Genomic DNA, 19828 nt, shown 5'->3' on the forward strand with positions numbered 1-19828 from the left:
TGGCTCATGAAAATTTCCAAGAAGAACCGATGCTTTCGTGACAAGTTTTGTTCAGCGATGAAACCCATTTCTGGTTCAATGGGTATGTAACCTAGTAAAATTCCCGCATTTGGAATCAAGAGCAACCTGCAGATGTTCAAGAGTTGCCATATCATCTGGAAAAAAAACGGTTTGGTGTGGTTTGTGAGCCGGTGTAATCATCGGTCCCTATTTTTTTCAAAAATGATGTCGGTGAGAACATAATCGTTAATGGCGACCATTACTGTGCCATTATAACCGACTATTTGATGCCTGAAATTGAAGCTCGTGATCTCGGCGACGTTTAGTTTCAACAAAACGGCACCACTTCCCAAACATCGCATCAATCAATGGATTTATTGAAACAAGACTTCGGTGAGCAGATAATTTCACGTTTTGAGATGGTCGATTTACCACCAAGATCGTATGATACCACATTGTTAGACTTTTTCCCTTGAGAATATGTAAAGTCTATGCGAAGAACTCTGCTTCGATTTCGGGAATGAGGCAAAAAATCACGAGTGTCATTCTCTAGTTACTAGTCGAATTACTCGAACGAGTCATCGAAAATTGGATTCAACGGTTAAACCATCCGAGTCGTAACCGCAGACAACATATGAAAGATATATGTATGTAATCTTCAAGAAATAAATGCCAGAGATACCCATTAAATTTTGAAGTTTCTGTGTTTTTTTCTTTTAGAAGAAGATAGCCTCGAAATGGGTCACTTTATACATGGAAGAAAAATTCTTTAACAATTTTTTGTTAAGAAATAAACCGAACAAATAATGATTTTCAGGAAATTCTCTTGATATTTATCAAAAATTTAAAGTTCCTCAGAAAATTTCACGAGTATTGTTAGAAATTTTTAAAGAAATCAATTCAATCAATCAATCAGTCTGCTTTGAGTATATTTTAAGACTAGACAATTATATGGAATGTCTTGCTTTCTCAGTTGATCCACCTTAATGCGTAAATATAGTATATCTAAATGCATCTCTATTATATATTTATGATTTTATCATTTCTTTTTGCTGACATGGGTAAAAATTTTGATGTATAAATAAAGCAATCAGCTGTTGTTGTGTATATTCTTGGATACTCTCACATGCATAGATATGCATATATGTATCTAGCTACTGTTTATTGCCCGCACTATGTACAATAATTGACGACGCCGCCGGTCGCTATAGAATTGGCGTTTTGACAATGATTCAGTTTGAAAACGAAATCTATCGAGGGTGTGTCGCGCAGCAAAGAACTTAAGTTTGAGGAGAAAAAAATTATTTAACATAACAATATAATAACAAAATTATTATTGGCATAGCGAGAAAATGCCGATTTTCTCAAAATACGCGTTGCTAAGAGGTGTGTGGCCTTTGCATATATTATGTGAACGTTTATGATAAAAATATGTGAAACTTGTGGATATAAGAAAACAAATCTCAAGAGAACATACTGTTTAAAAAAATATAACTTTGCGATGTGTATTGAAAATAAAAATTGTGAATAGAAATTAAAAACACCGCACTCAATGCATTTGAACTTTCACAGAATATCCTTTTTGTAAAAGTTACGATTATGAAAAGGGATTTATTTTCTGGTAGTTTTTCGTAAACAATTCGAATTAATCATAGTAGAAATAAGAATCGGATGGTATTACCTTCGAAAATAACCCATGCCAAATTTGGTGAAGACAACTCGTGAAAGGAAAAAGTTGTCTATACAAATACTTGATTCCGAATCCTTCAGTTTGAATTTCAATTATATTCTAAAGAAGTCCGATATCATCGGTTCCGACAAATGAGTAGCTTTTTGGTGCAAAAAGGTCGTTTGCAATATTTCAGATAGATATCTCAACAACTAAGGGACGAATCGACTTAGCTAGTCACGCTGTCTATTTATATATACCAACACATAACTTCGTGGCAAACCGAATAGGGTATATTCAGGGTATAAAATTTTTTTAATTTTCCTACATTTTCGATCCACCCTAATGAAAAAAATGTAGAATATGCAGACACATTTTTACAAAAAGACAATATACACATGCTCACGCACATACATACACGTGCCGCTTCCATTTCTATTTATATGGCCGAAGAGCAACGAAGAACGAGGAATAAATGAATTTTAATAAACAACATTTGTAGACGAAGACGCACAAGTGCCCTAGCGAAAACAAAAAAATGCATTGCGTTTGCACAAAATATGCTGAAATTTACACAAACTTCTTTCTTATTTTCAATTTAAATAATATGCATTTCGAATAATTTACAGGCGCTGACAGCGTTCGACGCCAGAGTCAACGGCTCTTCGCCTTGTCCAACGCCCACGCCTCGGCTTCGGCCTCGGCCGCCGCTCGTCCAGCATTGAGCCAGTTTCGTGATATACTGAGCAAGCAAATTACAGGCATTAAGGATGCGGGCACCTATAAAATGGAGCGCATTATCACCTCTTCACAGAGCACAGAGATCACGGTGGAGGGCACACAGAAACGAATCTTGAATTTTTGCGCAAATAATTATCTCGGTTTGGCGGTATGTATGGTCCATGATATTTTCTTTCTCTATAAGTACTCCATCCCTATTTGATAATGCTGGTCTATTTGTTTTATACCAGCTGTTTGTTCGATTCGCTACTCTTCAAGCATTGTCGATACTAAGAGAGCTTAATGAGATCGAATGAAATTGGAGCCGCCTATGTGGTTGTGGAAAATTCCAGTATCTCCTTCTTGAGACGTCACAGTTTCGAGAAAAACGCGTTTAACCTTGAGCGCAATATTTTAGAGGTGTTGTAGAATTTAATAAGACTATAAAAAAGTCGATTTTTTAAACCCGAAAAAGAATTTATTTGTGTCTTCAATTCTCAAATCTTTTATTTTTCCTTTTACATAAACCTGAAGATCTCAGATTATGTAGATTAACCTGTTTTGGGCCCTACTTCTTGCTTTTCTCATAAAAATCGAGTATTTAGCAGTAACCGCCTAAAATGTAGTTTTCTATAATGTTTTATTAAACCCCTTTTCATTTTTACAGAACAATCCCGAAGTGGTGAACTACAGCAAAGAGCTTCTGGATAAATATGGTGCCGGTCTTAGCTCGGTACGTTTCATTTGCGGCACACAAACGATACATAAGCAGCTGGAAAAGAAAATTGCCCAGTTCCATGGGCGTGAAGATGCCATTTTGTATGCGTCTTGCTTCGATGCAAACGCCGGTTTATTCGAGGCAATCCTCACACCTGACGACGCTGTCTTCTCCGATGAACTGAATCACGCGTCCATTATTGATGGCATACGTTTGTGTAAGGCGCAGAAGCAGCGCTATAAGCATCGTGATATGAGCGGTAATTACTAATTTCTATACTCTAAGTGTATTAAACTTTCTTCATAAATATTTTTGCCTTCTTCTCCAAATACAGATCTCGAAAAGCAACTGCAATCTTCAACGGCGCGTCTCAAGCTGATTGTCACCGATGGCGTCTTCTCAATGGATGGCAATATCGCGCCTTTGCCGAAGATTGTCGATCTCGCTGCCAAATATGATGCGCTGGTCTTTATTGATGAATGCCATGCAACGGGTTTCTTTGGCGCCACCGGACGTGGTACTGAGGAATATCACAATCTCTTGGGTCGCGTTGATATTATCAATTCCACCTTGGGCAAAGCACTTGGCGGTGCTGCTGGCGGTTATACGACTGGTCCGAAAGAATTGATTACGCTACTGCGTCAAAAGTCACGCCCTTATCTCTTCTCGAACTCCCTACCACCACCAGTAGTGGCGACCGGCATTAAAGTTATGGATATGCTAATGCACTCCGATCAGTTATCGCAGCGCGTACAAAGCAATACAAAACGTTTTCGCGATGCAATGACTAAGGCGGGCTTTATAATCGCCGGCGAAAATCATCCAATTTGCCCGGTGATGTTGGGCGATGCTCGTCTCGCCTCAATTTTCGCAGATCAAATGCTTTGTAAGTAGAATTATTATTCCACTCTGTGTTGCTCTCTCTTCTCAATTGTCATTATTGAAATTTTCATTACGCAGCGCGTGGCATTTATGTCATTGGCTTTAGCTATCCAGTGGTTCCCAAAGGCAAGGCGCGTATTCGTGTACAAATATCGGCGGCGCATACTACGGACGACGTCGATCATGCCGTGGCCGCATTTATCGATGTCGGCAGGTCGCTCAAGGTTATTAAGTAAAAAAAGGATGACTTCAGCGGAAGAAATGAACAAGTCTCGAAGAAAACTTACGGTTTATGCCACAAAAAGCGACAGGTCTTTGCATTTATTATATGTATATGTATTACATATGTTATATAATAAGGAATAAAAGGAAAATGCATACATAGATTTTCGTATGTATGTTTTAATAGTCTAATATTATACTTTAGTTGTTTATTTTTGTAATTTCTGCGAAAAAATATGAAATTTTAATTGAGGCCATGCTTTGAAGAATGCAGATATTTCTATATAATAAACTATCAAGATGAGCTAGTAAGTATAAAGTAAAAGACGCTTTTTTTTATTCAGGGATGATTTTTAATCGCCTATCGCGGCTCATAAGAATAGCCCTTGACATCTCCGCCCAGTTGAGCTTAATTTTCAATCCGAAAAAACAGAAATTTGTCTTTTCACAAGAAAGAAACAATTTTCACTTTTCAAATTCTTTTCTTTATAGGGTAGAACTATTTCTTTCTCGAGCTAAATAACTCTTAGTTCCTCTTCTTTACTGGCGTAGGAACCGTCTTTGCGGTCATAGCCGATTTAAAAACATTGCTCCAGTCGTTTCGCCTTTTCGCAAGGTGGCGCCAATTGCAGAATCCAAACGAAGCCAGGTCCTTCTCCACCTGAACCTTCCAACGAAGTGTAGGTCTTCCTCTGCATCCACCCGCCGATACTGCGTCAGAGTTGAAGTGTTTTCGTCCAAGGGACGACATGATCCGGCTAGTGTAGCCGCTGTCATCAATCCATCGAATCCATCATCCTTAGTATTCGCCGTGGCCAGCGCGCAAAGGACAATAAATCTTCGCAGAACTTTTCACTCGAAAACTCGCAACATCGACTCATCAGATGTCATCTTCCATGCCTCTGCACAACATAGCAAGATGGGAATAATGAGTGACAGAGCAGAACAGACCTCCTTCCAAGGTCCGACTGTGAACTCGATTGCTGAATTGAATAAAGGAAAGTTCAGAGGTGTGCAAATGCAATGAATAAGAGGTTTTTGGCTAAGAGCGTTGGTGATAAATCTTGCCCCTCATATGAACTCAGCATATCATCGGACATTATGTTATACTATGCTTAGCATCCGCACTACTAAAGTTTAAAATTACAAACTGTATTTTGATAATTAGTTCACTTATCGATCTAAAAAATGGGAATTTATTAAAACTGAATACGAAGCTAATCTTGGCATTGCTGCAGTGCGCTGGCTGGATAACAATACAGTTCAGTTCGGGACATGGAAGCGTTGGATTAGGAAAGAAACAAAAATGTTGAAGTTTCGAGACCAGCTATTGTTTCAAAAACAACAAACACATGGAAGGAGTTGATCTTGCCGACAAGCTTATGGCGCTCCAATAAATGGTACATGAAAATATTTCACTGGACCCTAAGCACTGTAGTTATACATATTAATTCTTGGCTCCTGTATCGGAGATATCTCAAAATCGTTAATCCAACCATCAAGCAGGTGCCACTTATAAAATTCCAGATGGATATCGAAACCGAGCCGTTAAACGCTACGACGGTGTTTTCTGGTTCTACTCAAAACAAGAGGCGACAACCTTGTGCTATGGAAAGTATAGATACCGACTCAACTCCGGCTTCACTTTCTTCTTCTTCATAGGCGTCTAGTTCGGAGCGCCGTCATGTTGTTGAAGAACCAAGAATCCCCAACTCTAAGCGATGTGATGAAAATGATCATTGGATAGTTTGGGGAGAGAAAGAACGATGCCGTTTTTGTAAAACCAAAACAACTCTGTCAAAATGAGTAAAATATGGTGTTCATCTGTGCCGCAATACGCAGAAGAACCTATTTTTTATCTTCTCACACATAAAATTCAAAACAAGAAAAAACGTTAACTTCGGCTGCACCGAAGCTAATATACCCTCCACAGGTGCATTTCTTTTAGTAACTATGTATCCAGTTTGTATGGAAGCTATATGATGTAGTCATCCGATCTGAACAATTTCTTCTTCGTATATTACATTATTATATTTTCTTAGAAAATAACCTGTGCCAACTTTTGTGAAGATACATTGTAAAATGTGAAAGTTTTCCATACAAGAACTTGTTTCCGATCATTCAGTTTGTATGACAGCTATATGTTATAGTGGTCCGATATCGGCAGTTCCGACAAATGAGCAGCTTCTTAAAAAGAAAATGTCGTTTGCAAAATTTCAAAATGATATCTTGAATACTGAGAGACCAGTTTGTATATATACAGACAGACGGATATGGCTAAATCGACTCAGCTCAACATACTGATCATTTATACATATATATTCTTTATAGGGTCTCCGACGCTTCCTTCTAGGTGTTACAAACTTCGTGACAAACTTAATATACACTGTTTAGGGTATACATACATGCATATGTATATGATAAATAAAGAGACATCCCTTCTAAACCTAAACGCCCAAAGCTGTTTTTAAGCATCACAGCGTCATGACACCCAATGACTTGTTTGACCATTCATATAAAGTGTGAAGGTTGAGTTGTTGATACTGAAGCTCGTTAAGAAACCGTGAAATATATTCTTTCGTAGTTCTCGGATATTTTCTAAATATTGAAATTCACGTCATTAGTTAAAACAATTCCATCTATACCTATTATTTGTATGGAAGCAAATACTAAATTCGAACGATTAGATCAAAAAATATATTAGGCTCACGGTTTGAATATAGAATATAAAAAAATATGGAGAGGTACTGTTTGCCGTCGATTCTTTCTAAGCGCGAAATTCTTTTAAAAGCGAAATTGATTTTGCATCGCATCAACGACTTTATAATATCCTAGACGTCGGTTGCCAGTTCTGAACTATAAATAAAACTTTTTCACATACTTAGTAGTATGTTGAATAGAACACAACCACTAAAAACAAAACCAACTATTCACACACTCTCTTTCGTGCTCATTCCCAGTTCCATGAGCTCCAACAGGTAATCTTAGTTTCGAAGAGCATGCAACTCATCGGTTCTTGTGTTCTTTCGTTGCGAAATTATGCGCCCAATGAAGATGGTTCTTTCGCTTCAATGCTCAACGCTGAGCACACGCCAACAACAAATGTTGCCAATTACATACCTTTTGTTTCCAAACTGTTCTCGGCTCTCGCTTGCGCGTTCAGCTTAACGCTTTGATTTATTTTTCCCTTTCTGCACTTGGCGCTAGTATTCTCTTGGCCATGATCATGGCCCTGAATGTAAGTACGGTTGGTTGCTTTTGTGCCTGCCTCGTATGCTAATCGGCTTTCTTTTGCCGCTTTTTCTTTGCTTTCATTTTTATTTTGCTTCCATTTGGCTATCGCAGAACCGACGGCGTAGTATAAATGGACGGTATCCCGGCATTCCCAGTTTTAGTCTTTCAGTGAATTTCTTTTCGAACGTACCAACTTGAATCTGGTTTAAAGTAGAAAGCCTGCTTGAGTTGTAATCATGAAGTGGTGCTTAGGTGGGTGAATTACTAACTAGTTTTTGTGGTAACTTTGTGTGAATACTCGTACAAAAATAAAAACTGTGTAAATTCAAATCATATTTGAGATGTAAATTATTGTGTTTTTTTTTTTGTTTTATCACCCTTAGTTGTTGTATTTTTATTAAATTACTTTCTGAGCCGCTATGTCGCCGCCAATGTAATACAGGATCGTAATCTCTTTGCCACCGAACTCTTTCAAACGATCGCCAGCGAGAAGCAGAACGAAAATGTGATCATCTCACCGGTGGCAATACAAACTGCGCTCGGCTTGGCATACTACGGCGCCGATGGCAAAACCGCCAAGGAGTTGCAACGCAGCTTACATGCACAATCGCAGAGTCGCAGCGGCATTGCGAAGAGCTATTACAAGCTGTTGCATTCTTTTGTCAAGCCGAAGACCACATTGGAGATCGCCAATAAAATCTACGCTAAGGATGAGTTGGTCATTGAACCGGAATTCCGTGAAGCAGCAGAAAAGTACTTTGACTCCGATGCCGAGCAATTGGATTTCACCGATGAACCAAAAGCCGTCGAGCTGATCAACAAGTGGTTGGCCGAGAAGACGAATGGCAAAATACAAAATGTTTTGAGCAATGTCGAACCCGATATCAACGTAGCGCTTGTCAATGCTATCTACTTCAAAGCCAAGTGGGCGCGTCCCTTCATGGATGATGCCACATCGGATCGTGTATTCTTTATTAACGCAAACGAAACGGTTAAGGTGCCCACTATGTTCGCCGACAATTGGTACAACTATGCCGAATATGAAGAATTGGATGCTAAAGCGATTGAGTTATTCTTCGAGAATACCGATTTGCGTATGTGGTTCATATTGCCGAACCAGCGTAACGGTCTTTACGAGTTGGAACAAAAATTGAAGGGTGTGGACTTTGATGAGCTCGAAAAGCGTTGGGAATGGAGCAGTGTAACGGTGAATTTGCCGAAATTCGGTTTCGAATTCGATACCGACTTAAAGCCATATTTGCTGAAGGTGCTTATAAACTTTAAAACGTAGTGTTATTTTATTAAAATATTTGTTTTTTTTTTCACCGGAACAGCTTGGCATCAAGACCATGTTCACCGATGAAGCCGATTTTAGCAACATTTTCCACGAGTCACCAATCAGCACACGCGTCTCACGTGTGCAACACAAAGCTTTTATTGATGTGAATGAGATCGGTTGCGAAGCGGCTGCTGCTAGCGGTGAGTTTGAATTCTTAATTAATTCAAATTTTATAGATTTAAAAATATTTTATTTTAATTTTATTTTATTATTATGTATTTTTAGTTGCTGTTGGCGTGCCAATGTCCTTGCCGTGGGATCCGAAAACTTTCATTGCCGATCATCCATTCGTATTCATCATTCGTGACCCTCATGCCATCTACTTTACTGGCCACATTGCCAGATTTTAATTAAGAAAATTTATGAAACAGTTTTTACTGTCGCTTATATCTATTTAGTTTTTAAGAAACATTCATGAATTTGCACTTAAATATTTAATAAATCATAAGTTTACATATTTAAGTTTTTGTTGCTTTATTTTTGGAAGGAATTTGAATTTGTAATTGAAATAGATCAGAGAAGTGTTTGAGCGATGGAATTACTTTGAAGGCGAGAAATTAAATATTGATATACGTCAGCGTTCAAAGCGCCGAATATTTTTTTAAGGCCTCAATCGTCTCGGGCTTATATGCGTGGACAAACGACTTCACATAACCCCCAAAAAATAGTTGAGCGGTGCTAAGTCGTATGATCTTGGTGGCCCAGTGACAAGCCCGTGACATGAGATAAGGTGCCCACCAAATTCTTCTTTCAATAAGTTGACTGTTTTGTTGGGTTCATGACCCTATTGGAACCAAAGGTCGTTCACATCAACATGTATTGGATTTTATAAGCGCGCAAACTAAGATACTTCCACAAAATCTTTCATAAAGTAGATGGGCTTAGCTCCGATTATTGCATACGATGGCGGAGGGACTTTTACGGGCCTTCTACGATACTCTGATCCACGACAGCAACAGCGTCTTTGGTGCGCACTCAACGGGATTTCTAAGGACTCGCTTTATCCACTAGAGTAAACGTGAGAAACCGATACGTAGTTGCTCGAATTACCAACTATGCTGAGCGATTATGTCGACCGCGCGAAGCGGACCATTATTTTGGTATTAAATATGCACGATTTGCTAACGTTGTCCCGAAGTACGTTCGTTGATTACTTATGTATTGTATAAGTCAAGCTAACAGCTGTTACAACAATGCAAACTCCGAAGAAAGTATTTCCTCATTGAAACCCTTACGTCAAAAAAACACCCGTTATTATTTTGTGTGAACTTTGAAGTCTGGATGTTAACAAAGTCCGTTCCCATGACTGTAGGTTCTACCATATTGAAATTAACACTATTCATATTCTATCAAAGGACATCTTTTCCACCGTGCCCATACCTACAGAGGTTATAGTCGACCGACGTCAATTCTTATTTCTACTGAATAAGTAGTAAACTTGTTCCCTACGTGATGCTTTAGTTTTATAAACAAATGAGCTTAAACGCAAGATAGGCCTTAGGGAACTCAATTTCTTGAAACCTCTGCTGTGGACAGCATTTTCTGATCCGAAAAGCATGATGACAGTGTTGAAATGAAATTCGGTGGGATAAACGATAATTTTTTTAGCAAAAATTCTTTGGCGAAAATAAATGTTTCACGAATTAACTAGTCTGATATTACGTGGAAATTCAAAAAAGTCTCTTCTAAAATAAAATTCAAGAAACAAGCCAAAATAGGGCAGTCATATCGCATAATAGGCCTCTTTTCCTCCCTTCGCCATCAGAGAATAGCTAGCCGACAGCTTTGGAAAGAAGGCAGGAAACGTTGCCGACCTGATCTTGAATTATGCAGTCCCAATATAATCGTCAAATCTAATAGAACTAGTATGACAGATGAATTTGGCGATAAGATGAATAAATCTCATCTCGGACTACAACAGTGATTTTTCAGCCATATTTACAGTCATTAGTTGAACTGCCGTCCAGAAACATGAAGTGGTCATTCTTGCAATAAACCGACAACGTAAACCATATGAATAGATTTCGGACACAACTAAATTTCAACTGATATCCCCCTATTTTTCTATCCTTTTTTCTGACACCGTGATCGATTCTTAAATCTAAGATTATTAGATTGTCTTTGCCTTAGACAAAAATCCATGGCAGATTTCGTGACAAAAATATGGCCATGACTGAAGTGACCAGGCTCTTCATGCAGTATATATTTCATAGGGTCACTAACGTTACCTTCTGGGTGCTAACGGGTGATTTTTTTGAGGTTAGGATTTTCATGCATTAGTATTTGACAGATCACGTGGGATTTCAGACATGGTGTCAAAGAGAAAGATGCTCAGTATGCTTTGACATTTCATCATGAATAGACTTACTAACGAGCAACGCTTGCAAATCATTGAATTTTATTACCAAAATCAGTGTTCGGTTTTTTTTTTCGGACAAATTTTGTTCAGCGATGAGGCTCATTTCTGGTTGAATGGCTACGTAAATAAGCAAAATTGCCGCATTTGGGGTGAAGAGCAACCAGAAGCCGTTCAAGAACTGCCCATGCATCCCGAAAAATGCACTGTTTGGTGTGGTTTGTACGCTGGTGGAATCATTGGACCGTATTTTTTCAAAGATGCTGTTGGACGCAACGTTACGGTGAATGGCGATCGCTATCGTTCGATGCTAACAAACTTTTTGTTGCCAAAAATGGAAGAACTGAACTTGGTTGACATGTGGTTTCAACAAGATGGCGCTACATGCCACACAGCTCGCGATTCTATGGCCATTTTGAGGGAAAACTTCGGACAACAATTCATCTCAAGAAATGGACCCGTAAGTTGGCCACCAAGATCATGCGATTTAACGCCTTTAGACTATTTTTTGTGGGGCTACGTCAAGTCTAAAGTCTACAGAAATAAGCCAGCAACTATTCCAGCTTTGGAAGACAACATTTCCGAAGAAATTCGGGCTATTCCGGCCGAAATGCTCGAAAAAGTTGCCCAAAATTGGACTTTCCGAATGGACCACCTAAGACGCAGCCGCGGTCAACATTTAAATGAAATTATCTTCAAAAAGTAAATGTCATGAACCAATCTAACGTTTCAAATAAAGAACCGATGAGATTTTGCAAATTTTATGCGTTTTTTTTTTTTAAAAAGTTATCAAGCTCTTAAAAAATCACCCTTTACTAACTTGGTTGTAAACTTAGGATATAAAAAGCAGTTAAATCGTGCTGATATTGTAGGAATTTAAATTTATTGCTGCCAAAATATTTTAGTATAAATAATAATATAGAAAAGAAAGGCTTTGTAACTCTTGTATTGTTTTGTTTTCATTTTGATTTTTTGCGTCTTGTTTTTTTTTATTTTGTAACACTTCACCTAAGCCCAAATTATTGTAAGAGTCGGTAAATAATTGATGCGGCTGGAATTTAAATGAAACAAAATTTAGTACGTGCGTGAGTATGTTTACTTTATGTAAAAATAAAAATAATAATCGTTTTCTTTGTCGCCTGAAACCAAAAATAGAAAACACCAAAAAAGTAGATCTCTTATAAAAAATAAAGCACAACAACAAATTACAACAAAATTTTTACTTTATTACTTGACCCACAAATTATGCCATTTTGCCTTTGCTACTCCATCGAGTATGAATTTAATTCAAGCGAATGTTTGTTGTTGTTTCATTAACATTGAACAGAGCAAATAAAAATCGATAAAATATTTTATACGTTGCACACCTGTCAACGCAGCGGCACGCACGCACGTACGCACGCCGAAAGCCGAACGCTCCAAATGAAAAGTTGAAATAAGAATTAAGGAAATAATAAAAACAAAAAAACGAGAAACAGAAGGCAACTTAAAAGTGGGGGAAAAATACAAGAAGAAATCGTCGAGTGTCCACAGCTGAGCATGCGCCCCGCAGCAGCACCACAAACAACTCGAATAACTTGAGAATTTTCTGCAGCCATGAGTGTTCATCTGTACCCACTATCTGAGAATGGATGATATGGAATGGATGGGCTTAAGTAAGAGAAACCAGTATTTTTTTGGAGAACTTCTTTGTAGTTCAATAGCACCGATTTAAATGGTTTCTTGTAAGAGCACTTCAGTGAAAAGGGTTGCCAACTATTTCGAATTAAATATATCCAACAAGTCACGACTACTGAAACTCCAATTGAAAAGAATCGGCGTAGAAACTAACACGAGCACGAAAGCGATGAACGATCAAACGTACCTAAGAATTTACAATATGTAACGGATGATCTAAGTAAAGATACTTTTTCGTGTTACGTTATCATGCGCTTCGCTCAACTTACGGTTGATTTAATCGGCCTACTGAGCTGCTCACAACAACGTCACCCATATTAAGGCTCAATATTTGATACGAATAGGCTACGTCCAGCACGCATTGAAGAAAATGTAGCAGCCTTAACTGAAAATGTACAAAAACCGTGGAAAGTCAATTCGGTGCCGTTAGCAGCAACTCAGACTGACGTATGAAACTACTTGACGTATTTTATGTCAAGATCTTCAATTAAATAAAAGCGTACAGCTTTTAAGCTTATTCAAGAACTGAAGTCGCTCGATCTTCCCAAGCGACATTGCTTCGCTCTGTTGGCACTTGAAAAGCTCCAAGAAGATTCCACTTTTCCGAGCCAAATTTTGGTCAGCGATGCAGCTCATTTCTGGTTCAATGGGTGCGTAAAAGAGGAAAATTGCCACTCTTGGGCCAAAGAGCAACCTGAGGAGATTCAAGAGCAGCCATTTCATTCAGAATAAATAACCTTGTTGGTGTGGTTTGTGGGACGGTGGAATCATCGGCCCATATTTCTTCAAAAATAATGCCGGTGAGAATTTAACCGTCAAGGACGACCGTTATCGCGCCAGGATAACCGACTATTTGATGTCTGAAGTTGAAGCTCGTGATCTCGGCGGCATTAGGTTTCAACAAGACGACGTCACTTTCCATACATCGCATCAATTAATGGATTTATTGAGAGAACACTTCAGTGAGCAGATGATTTCACTTTTTGGGCCAGTCGATTGACCACTAAGATCGTGTGATATCACATCATTAGACTTTTTCCTGTAGTAGTATGTGAAGCCTAAAGTCTATGCGGACAATCCTGCTCCAATTCAGGCCTTGAAGCAAAACATCGTGATTGACATTCGCCAGTTACCAGTCGAAATGATTGAACGAATCATCGAAAATTGATTTCAACGGGTGAACCATTTGAGGTGTAGGTGCGGCCAACAGTTGAAAGAGATAATGTTCTATCGAATGATAATAAACATTCCCCATTAAATTTGAAGTTTCTCTGTTTTTTTTTTTAAGTAGAGAATCCTCAAATGGATCACCCTTTAGCACTATATACTTAGGTTTTCGCTTAACTCTTTTTTGGGCGTGGTAGTCGCCCGATTCCGCCCATATGCAATACCAACCCACTTGAGTGCCAGGCAACACAGGTACCAACTTTCCTCTGATTATCTCTATTTTTATGTAAGTTATTGCTTGCACGGACGGACAGAAAACAACCAGTCGATTTTATATATATAATATATATTATATATATGAAAAGATTATCATACATAATGAAGAGACCACAACTTAGTTTTCTCTTTACAATTCTGAACATTAATTGGTGCGACTCATGGCCGCATTAATATGGCCCGATTCATTTTTATATTCGTTTGAACTCTGCTTACCACATGCATGCCCCACATAAAAGTAGTTCCGTGAAATACTAACTACCTTTTGGAACAGCCACTCATACCTCTGCACCTCAAACCGACTTTCAGCACCATTGAGAAGACGACCGTGAAATTATAAGTCATTGTTAAAAAGTTAGTAATGAAAATAGGATCCGTCTTGCGTATCCATTATCAGCACATTGTCATCCGACTAACTGAATGCCCTAAAACTTTTCAGCCGAACGGCCCAGGCTCAGCTAATGGCTCTCATTAATCGTCATTAAAAAAAAATCCGAAATTAGAATCAACCTCAGGCCCTCTGTAGAGTTTTTGCTGAATTGTAACCATGACATCAATGTAGGTGGAACTTATTTAGGGATGGAGGAATAACAATTTAGTTGAATGGGCTGAGTTCCAAAATTTTTTAACTGATATGTTTTTTCGTAAAAAACGAACTACTAATTATAAGCAAATTTCAACCGTAGTTTGTAACTAGTTGCTTTTTGTAGTTAAAAAGAAACTAGTTAGATCACAAACTCTGACTGCATAATGCTAACTAATTCATACGGCATGGGCGAAGTTTATTTTGTTTTTACACTGCAAACAAGTTTTTGAGAGAGCGCCGACAAAGTCATGAGTGCTCAATAGCACACATGTGCTCCCATTCGCTCACTAGCGCACCACTCAATTACTCCCATTGGCGCTGCGTCGACTCCAAGCGCTCACAATTCAAATTGTAATTTGTTTATCACTCGTCGTTGATTTGTTGATGTGTTCACCGTGCGACGCCGTTCATCGCGAAGTTCATTTCGACTACACCAGCAGCGCAGCAACTGCAGCCGAAGAACGGACCAACTGACAACAGCAGCAGCGAACACACCAGCTAGCGGCAGCATACAGCGGAGTAGTGGCCGACGAAGTCAGAGCAACGACAGTCAGCAACAGTTTGGCGTCCATCGCGTGAATTGCTGCACACAGCATAGAAGTAACGCGTCGTGTTCGGTTGTTTTGCGCGGATTTTCAAGTCAATTTGAATTTATTTTCAGTTCGTGTGCGCATTTTTACGTTGAAAGAAGTGCAATTTAGCGGAAGTGTAACAATTAGCAAAGACTGCGGTTCGAAAAGAAAAAAATTGAAACGTAACGAAATGCAAAAGCTGCGCAACACGTGAATGTCGCGAATTGCGAAGGTGGAAGTCACAGACGAAGCGAACAACAACAAGTGTAAGTGCAGGTAAAGTGAAGTAAGTAAGCGCGATGCACGCGATCGTGTGTTGACGTTGCGGTTGAGGAGTGCAGTTTCGGCAAGGAAAAAAAGGGTTGCGCCACTTACTTGAGACGAGGCGAAGAACATGAATTAGAAGTGAAAAATAGGCAATCGTTTGTGCGTTGAGTGAATTTAGCAAAAGTTAACAAAGTGGAAAAGTGAAGTGTCACGAATGAAATTATATAAGTTTTTAGAATGAATTATGCAAATCAGAATGCAAAATAAATACATATTTTTATATAAGAAATAAGCATTGTAACGGCAAAAAGTGGAAATGCAAACATGATTTCAAAAACTTACCCAAAATAAGTGATTTCTGGTTTAATTTGCAACAAAGCTCAAGTGTTTATATGCATTTTTTTTTATGTTGCTATCAAAGTATTTGTAACAAGCGCAGTAGTACTAACAAAAGCAACAGCCGCAGCCGCCTCAAAGCGCTACCGTTGTAACAGCGCGCCGACCAAACGAAGCCGAGATGGTCTCTGATATGCGCGCAAAATCGAAAAAGAAGTGAAAAAAACCTAAGAAGTGTACATACAAATTTATTTAATACACCTTATTACATACTTATGTATATACATACACATATTTGCACAAAAATAATCGCATACATACTTACATTCGTACAAAACTTACGCTTGCGTGTTGCACAGCGCGCCAGGAACAACAGCGAACCCTCATTGCCATAACAGAGCCGTGCAACCTTCGCTGCAACCGCGCAAGTCCCAACAGTCGAACAACCAGTCGGCGTTTATCGACAAGCAACAATTGCCGACAGCCAACAAAAGTTGCTTTGGTACTCGTACCTACTTAAAAAGCAACAGCCTGCCTCATTATTGACTTCGAAACGGCAGCACTAAAAAACTACAACAAAAAATATAGAAAAAAATTAAATAAAATTGTGCACAAGAATTGCAACGTTGCAAAGAGAAGCAGCAGAATTTATGCAGCTAATTTTTTGTTGCAACTTTTAATGCGGCGCAACCTTGTCTGATTTGGTCGTGTTTTTGGTGCGCATTCAGTTTACGAAACAAAAAAAAATAATTTTCAGACTAATGCTGGAAATTGAAAATCGAATTAAAAGTGCTCTAGCTACAGAGAAAGTTCGTCAAAGTGGTGTGGTGTGGCACTCGGTGAATATAAATTGTGAATAAGAAATAGTTTTTATACAAAAAAAAAACAAAAAATAGTTAAGCTACAAGTATGCTAAATGTCAAACATCGTTGTTAACAGTTAGAAATCTGTAAATCACTAGTTCAAAAGCCCTATACATTTTTTTTTTTACCAGCAATTGATATTAGTCGTTCAATTTGTTTCTGTTTGAGAGTAAAGTTTTAATAAAATTGTATCGTCCATCCCTCTCTTTATAAATTCCTTATGTGTAGGTTAGTTGTTCATTCATCTTGATTTGATCGCTCAGTTTGTATGACAGCTATATGCTTTAACTACTCGATCAATAAACCCAATTTCCATGTCTTAGGTAGGTAGGTAGAGTATAGTGAAACCCCGCGGACAAAAATTCCCTCACTTTATTATGTCCTCTGTGAACTAACCTGAGCTTCTGATAAAGCCATGAATACAAAAAGTTGTATCTGTGCTTTTCTTTTTATACCTTTTGAGCTAGTATTTGCCAAGTAGTCAGAGATCTGTCTGCAGTTCTTCTCGAGTTCTTATGTCATTCCTTTTGAGTTTTCACAGTCGGCATGTGCGACCCATATTTCATTCATGCTACAGTTTCCTGCTTGTTAAGCAAGTCTGGGACTAATTTCACCGGGACTCAGCTATATTTACTTATAACATGTTTGCCTATTAAATAACCACCAGTAAGTTTCTTTATATCGTTATCCTTAGCTCTAGAGTTCTCGTCTCTCAGAGCACGAACATTTCGCTACATAAATTACTTTACTCGGTCTCATTATCGGTTTATCGTACTAAGTTTTCGGATTCCAAATTCTAGAAAGTTTGTTTAAAAGTATTTCTCGTCAATTTTCGAAATTACAGTCAGTAATTATTTCGAAGTGTACAACCTTCAAAAAGTGGTAATTTAGGATTATTGAGCTCGAACCCGTACATACTTTTCTCTAAATAGCAATCCTTCAAAATTGGTACTTTTAGTACCTACTTTGTGAGGGTACAAAGCTTAGGACACCTAAGTACAATATATACTTTGCTGTATGAACATTGGACTCATTATCTAATTGTAACGGGTGGGCCATATAAAATTTTAAATTTAAAAAGTCACTAAAAAAACGGCTTGATATTTTTCAAAAGTTTAACATTTATTTAAAAGGTTGTTTTATGAAATTTATTTGTGGAAAACTATTTCGGACAAATGACCGCCCATGCTGAGTTTACAGTAGCTTATCCAACCCACCCAATGTTGGAGGACTTTCTCGATGATTATGGCAGCTACAGCAGCTTGAATCTCGTACTTTAGATCCTGAATTGTTTCTGGATGGTTGGCGTAACATTTATCTTTAACAGCTCCTCACAGAAAATAGTGCGGAGTTAAATCGCAGCTTCTGGGAGGCCAATTCACATCACCTCTTTTGCTGATTATGCGATTTTCGAAGATAGGGCGTAAAAGATTGAGTGTAGCGTTTGCTGTATGGCACGTAGCGCGGTCCTGTTGGAACCAAATGTTGTCCAAGTCTTCCTCTTCAATTTGCTTGAAGAAACATTCGGTTAACATTGCGAGATATCGCTCACCATTGATGCTTACGGCGGTTCCTTCTTTATTTTCGGAGAAAATGGGCCTATGATTCCACCAGACCAAAATCCGCACCATACAGTGTTTCGTGCTGGGTGCATTGGCTTCTCGACGATTACGTGCGGATTTTCTGTGTCCCAAATGCGATAATTCTGCTTGTTAATGTAACCATCGAGGTGGAAATGAGTCACGTCTGAAAAGAAGATTTTTCGATAAAATTGACCATCATCGGTCAAACGATCTTCTGCCCAATCTGCGAACTGTTTTCCAGTTTTCCTCTAGTGAATAGCCACCTATCTCGTAAATTTTGGACTTTTTACTGAATATCTGTCACTTTTCGAATGGTATTTGACGTTTCCAATGTCGAAATATAGACAATTCAAATTTAAAACGTTAGATGGTCCACCCTGCATTTTTATATCCTGAACGAAAACGTCAGAGATTCTACAAAACTTATATGTATACAGGTAAACAGCAAGACGAGCTGAGTCGATTTATATAAGTATACGTACCTCTTTTCCCCCTAAGAAGATGCAACATTTTTTTTACACCATCAATATCGGACCATATAGCATATGTGTAGGGTTACCTACCATATTCCCTGATTTGTCAGAGAATTCCCTGTTTTTGACCTTCGGCACTGATTTCCTGAATTTCGTGAAAAATGCATTGATTTTCTGGTTTCCTCCTGAATCGGCGATATGCAACGGGACTGATTTTGACTGAGAGCGATATGGTAACCCTACATACATATATGTATGTAACTGCCAAAACCAATTATCATTGCTATTTGACTAGATATCTTCACGAAATTTGGCACTGTTTATTGCCTAAAATATCGTTGTACTCTTCAAACAAATTGTTCCAAATATTTTGAATTTTATTTTTTACACCTTATTTCTAAAATTACCTAGTGACTCACTCTCCATTACAGCTAGTTATTAACAATTGTGTCGCTAAAATAAAAAAAGTATTACCTAAATCGCCTAAAATCGACGCCTTGACTTGGATTAGCCGGAATATATGTACATACTATAAATATACAATTATGTATCTACAAATTGACACGATACAGCCAATGCTTGTCTATTAGAAAAATTAACGAAAAATTGAAAAATGCAAAGAAATGTGCCGATAATAAAAAGAAACCGCTATAATAAATAATCAAGTTAAAAGTGAACAATTCGCCACAGTGGGTCGGTGTGCCATGACGGCCGAGCGCAGCTTCTACCAAACTGCTGGAGCCAGACCTTATAGACCTACTATGTATTTATATACGTATGTATGTATGTTTGTACGTATGGATGCTGACGGTGAGGGTGTCGCCGTTGGCTATTGAGGTTTCTGCGCTGCGCATTCGCATTGGTCGCGCATAATTTGTGATTTACGTC

General features: G+C 38.4%; 2 protein-coding genes across 2 annotated transcripts; both read left to right on the plus strand.

The window, feature by feature from the left end:
* The first annotated feature begins 1227 nt into the window (after positions 1 to 1227).
* LOC105224652 (2-amino-3-ketobutyrate coenzyme A ligase, mitochondrial) lies at positions 1228 to 4363 on the plus strand. Its single transcript, XM_049452425.1, has 5 exons — positions 1228 to 1386; positions 2299 to 2558; positions 3057 to 3366; positions 3442 to 3993; positions 4068 to 4363. Exons 1-5 carry the CDS (start codon positions 1353 to 1355, stop codon positions 4223 to 4225), a joined length of 1314 nt encoding a protein of 437 aa, XP_049308382.1. The 5' UTR covers positions 1228 to 1352; the 3' UTR covers positions 4226 to 4363.
* A 3224-nt stretch (positions 4364 to 7587) lies between these two features.
* On the plus strand, positions 7588 to 9246 carry LOC105224654 (serine protease inhibitor 42Dd). Its single transcript, XM_049452426.1, has 4 exons — positions 7588 to 7697; positions 7829 to 8712; positions 8780 to 8924; positions 9010 to 9246. Exons 1-4 carry the CDS (start codon positions 7682 to 7684, stop codon positions 9132 to 9134), a joined length of 1170 nt encoding a protein of 389 aa, XP_049308383.1. The 5' UTR covers positions 7588 to 7681; the 3' UTR covers positions 9135 to 9246.
* The last annotated feature ends 10582 nt before the right edge of the window (positions 9247 to 19828 follow it).

This window comes from Bactrocera dorsalis, chromosome 3 (genome assembly GCF_023373825.1).
Source record: "Bactrocera dorsalis isolate Fly_Bdor chromosome 3, ASM2337382v1, whole genome shotgun sequence".
NCBI classification, from domain to species: Eukaryota; Metazoa; Arthropoda; class Insecta; order Diptera; family Tephritidae; genus Bactrocera; species Bactrocera dorsalis.

Coding starts and splice junctions, on each gene's coding strand:
- LOC105224654 (XM_049452426.1), top strand. Junction 8,713..8,779: donor TAAAGCCATATTTGCTGAAG/GTGCTTATAAAC, acceptor TCACCGGAACAG/CTTGGCATCAAGACCATGTT. Junction 8,925..9,009: donor CGAAGCGGCTGCTGCTAGCG/GTGAGTTTGAAT, acceptor ATGTATTTTTAG/TTGCTGTTGGCGTGCCAATG.
- LOC105224652 (XM_049452425.1), top strand. CDS start 1,353: ATGCCGATTTTCTCAAAATACGCGTTGCTAAGAG. Junction 2,559..3,056: donor ATAATTATCTCGGTTTGGCG/GTATGTATGGTC, acceptor TCATTTTTACAG/AACAATCCCGAAGTGGTGAA. Junction 3,994..4,067: donor TTTCGCAGATCAAATGCTTT/GTAAGTAGAATT, acceptor TTCATTACGCAG/CGCGTGGCATTTATGTCATT.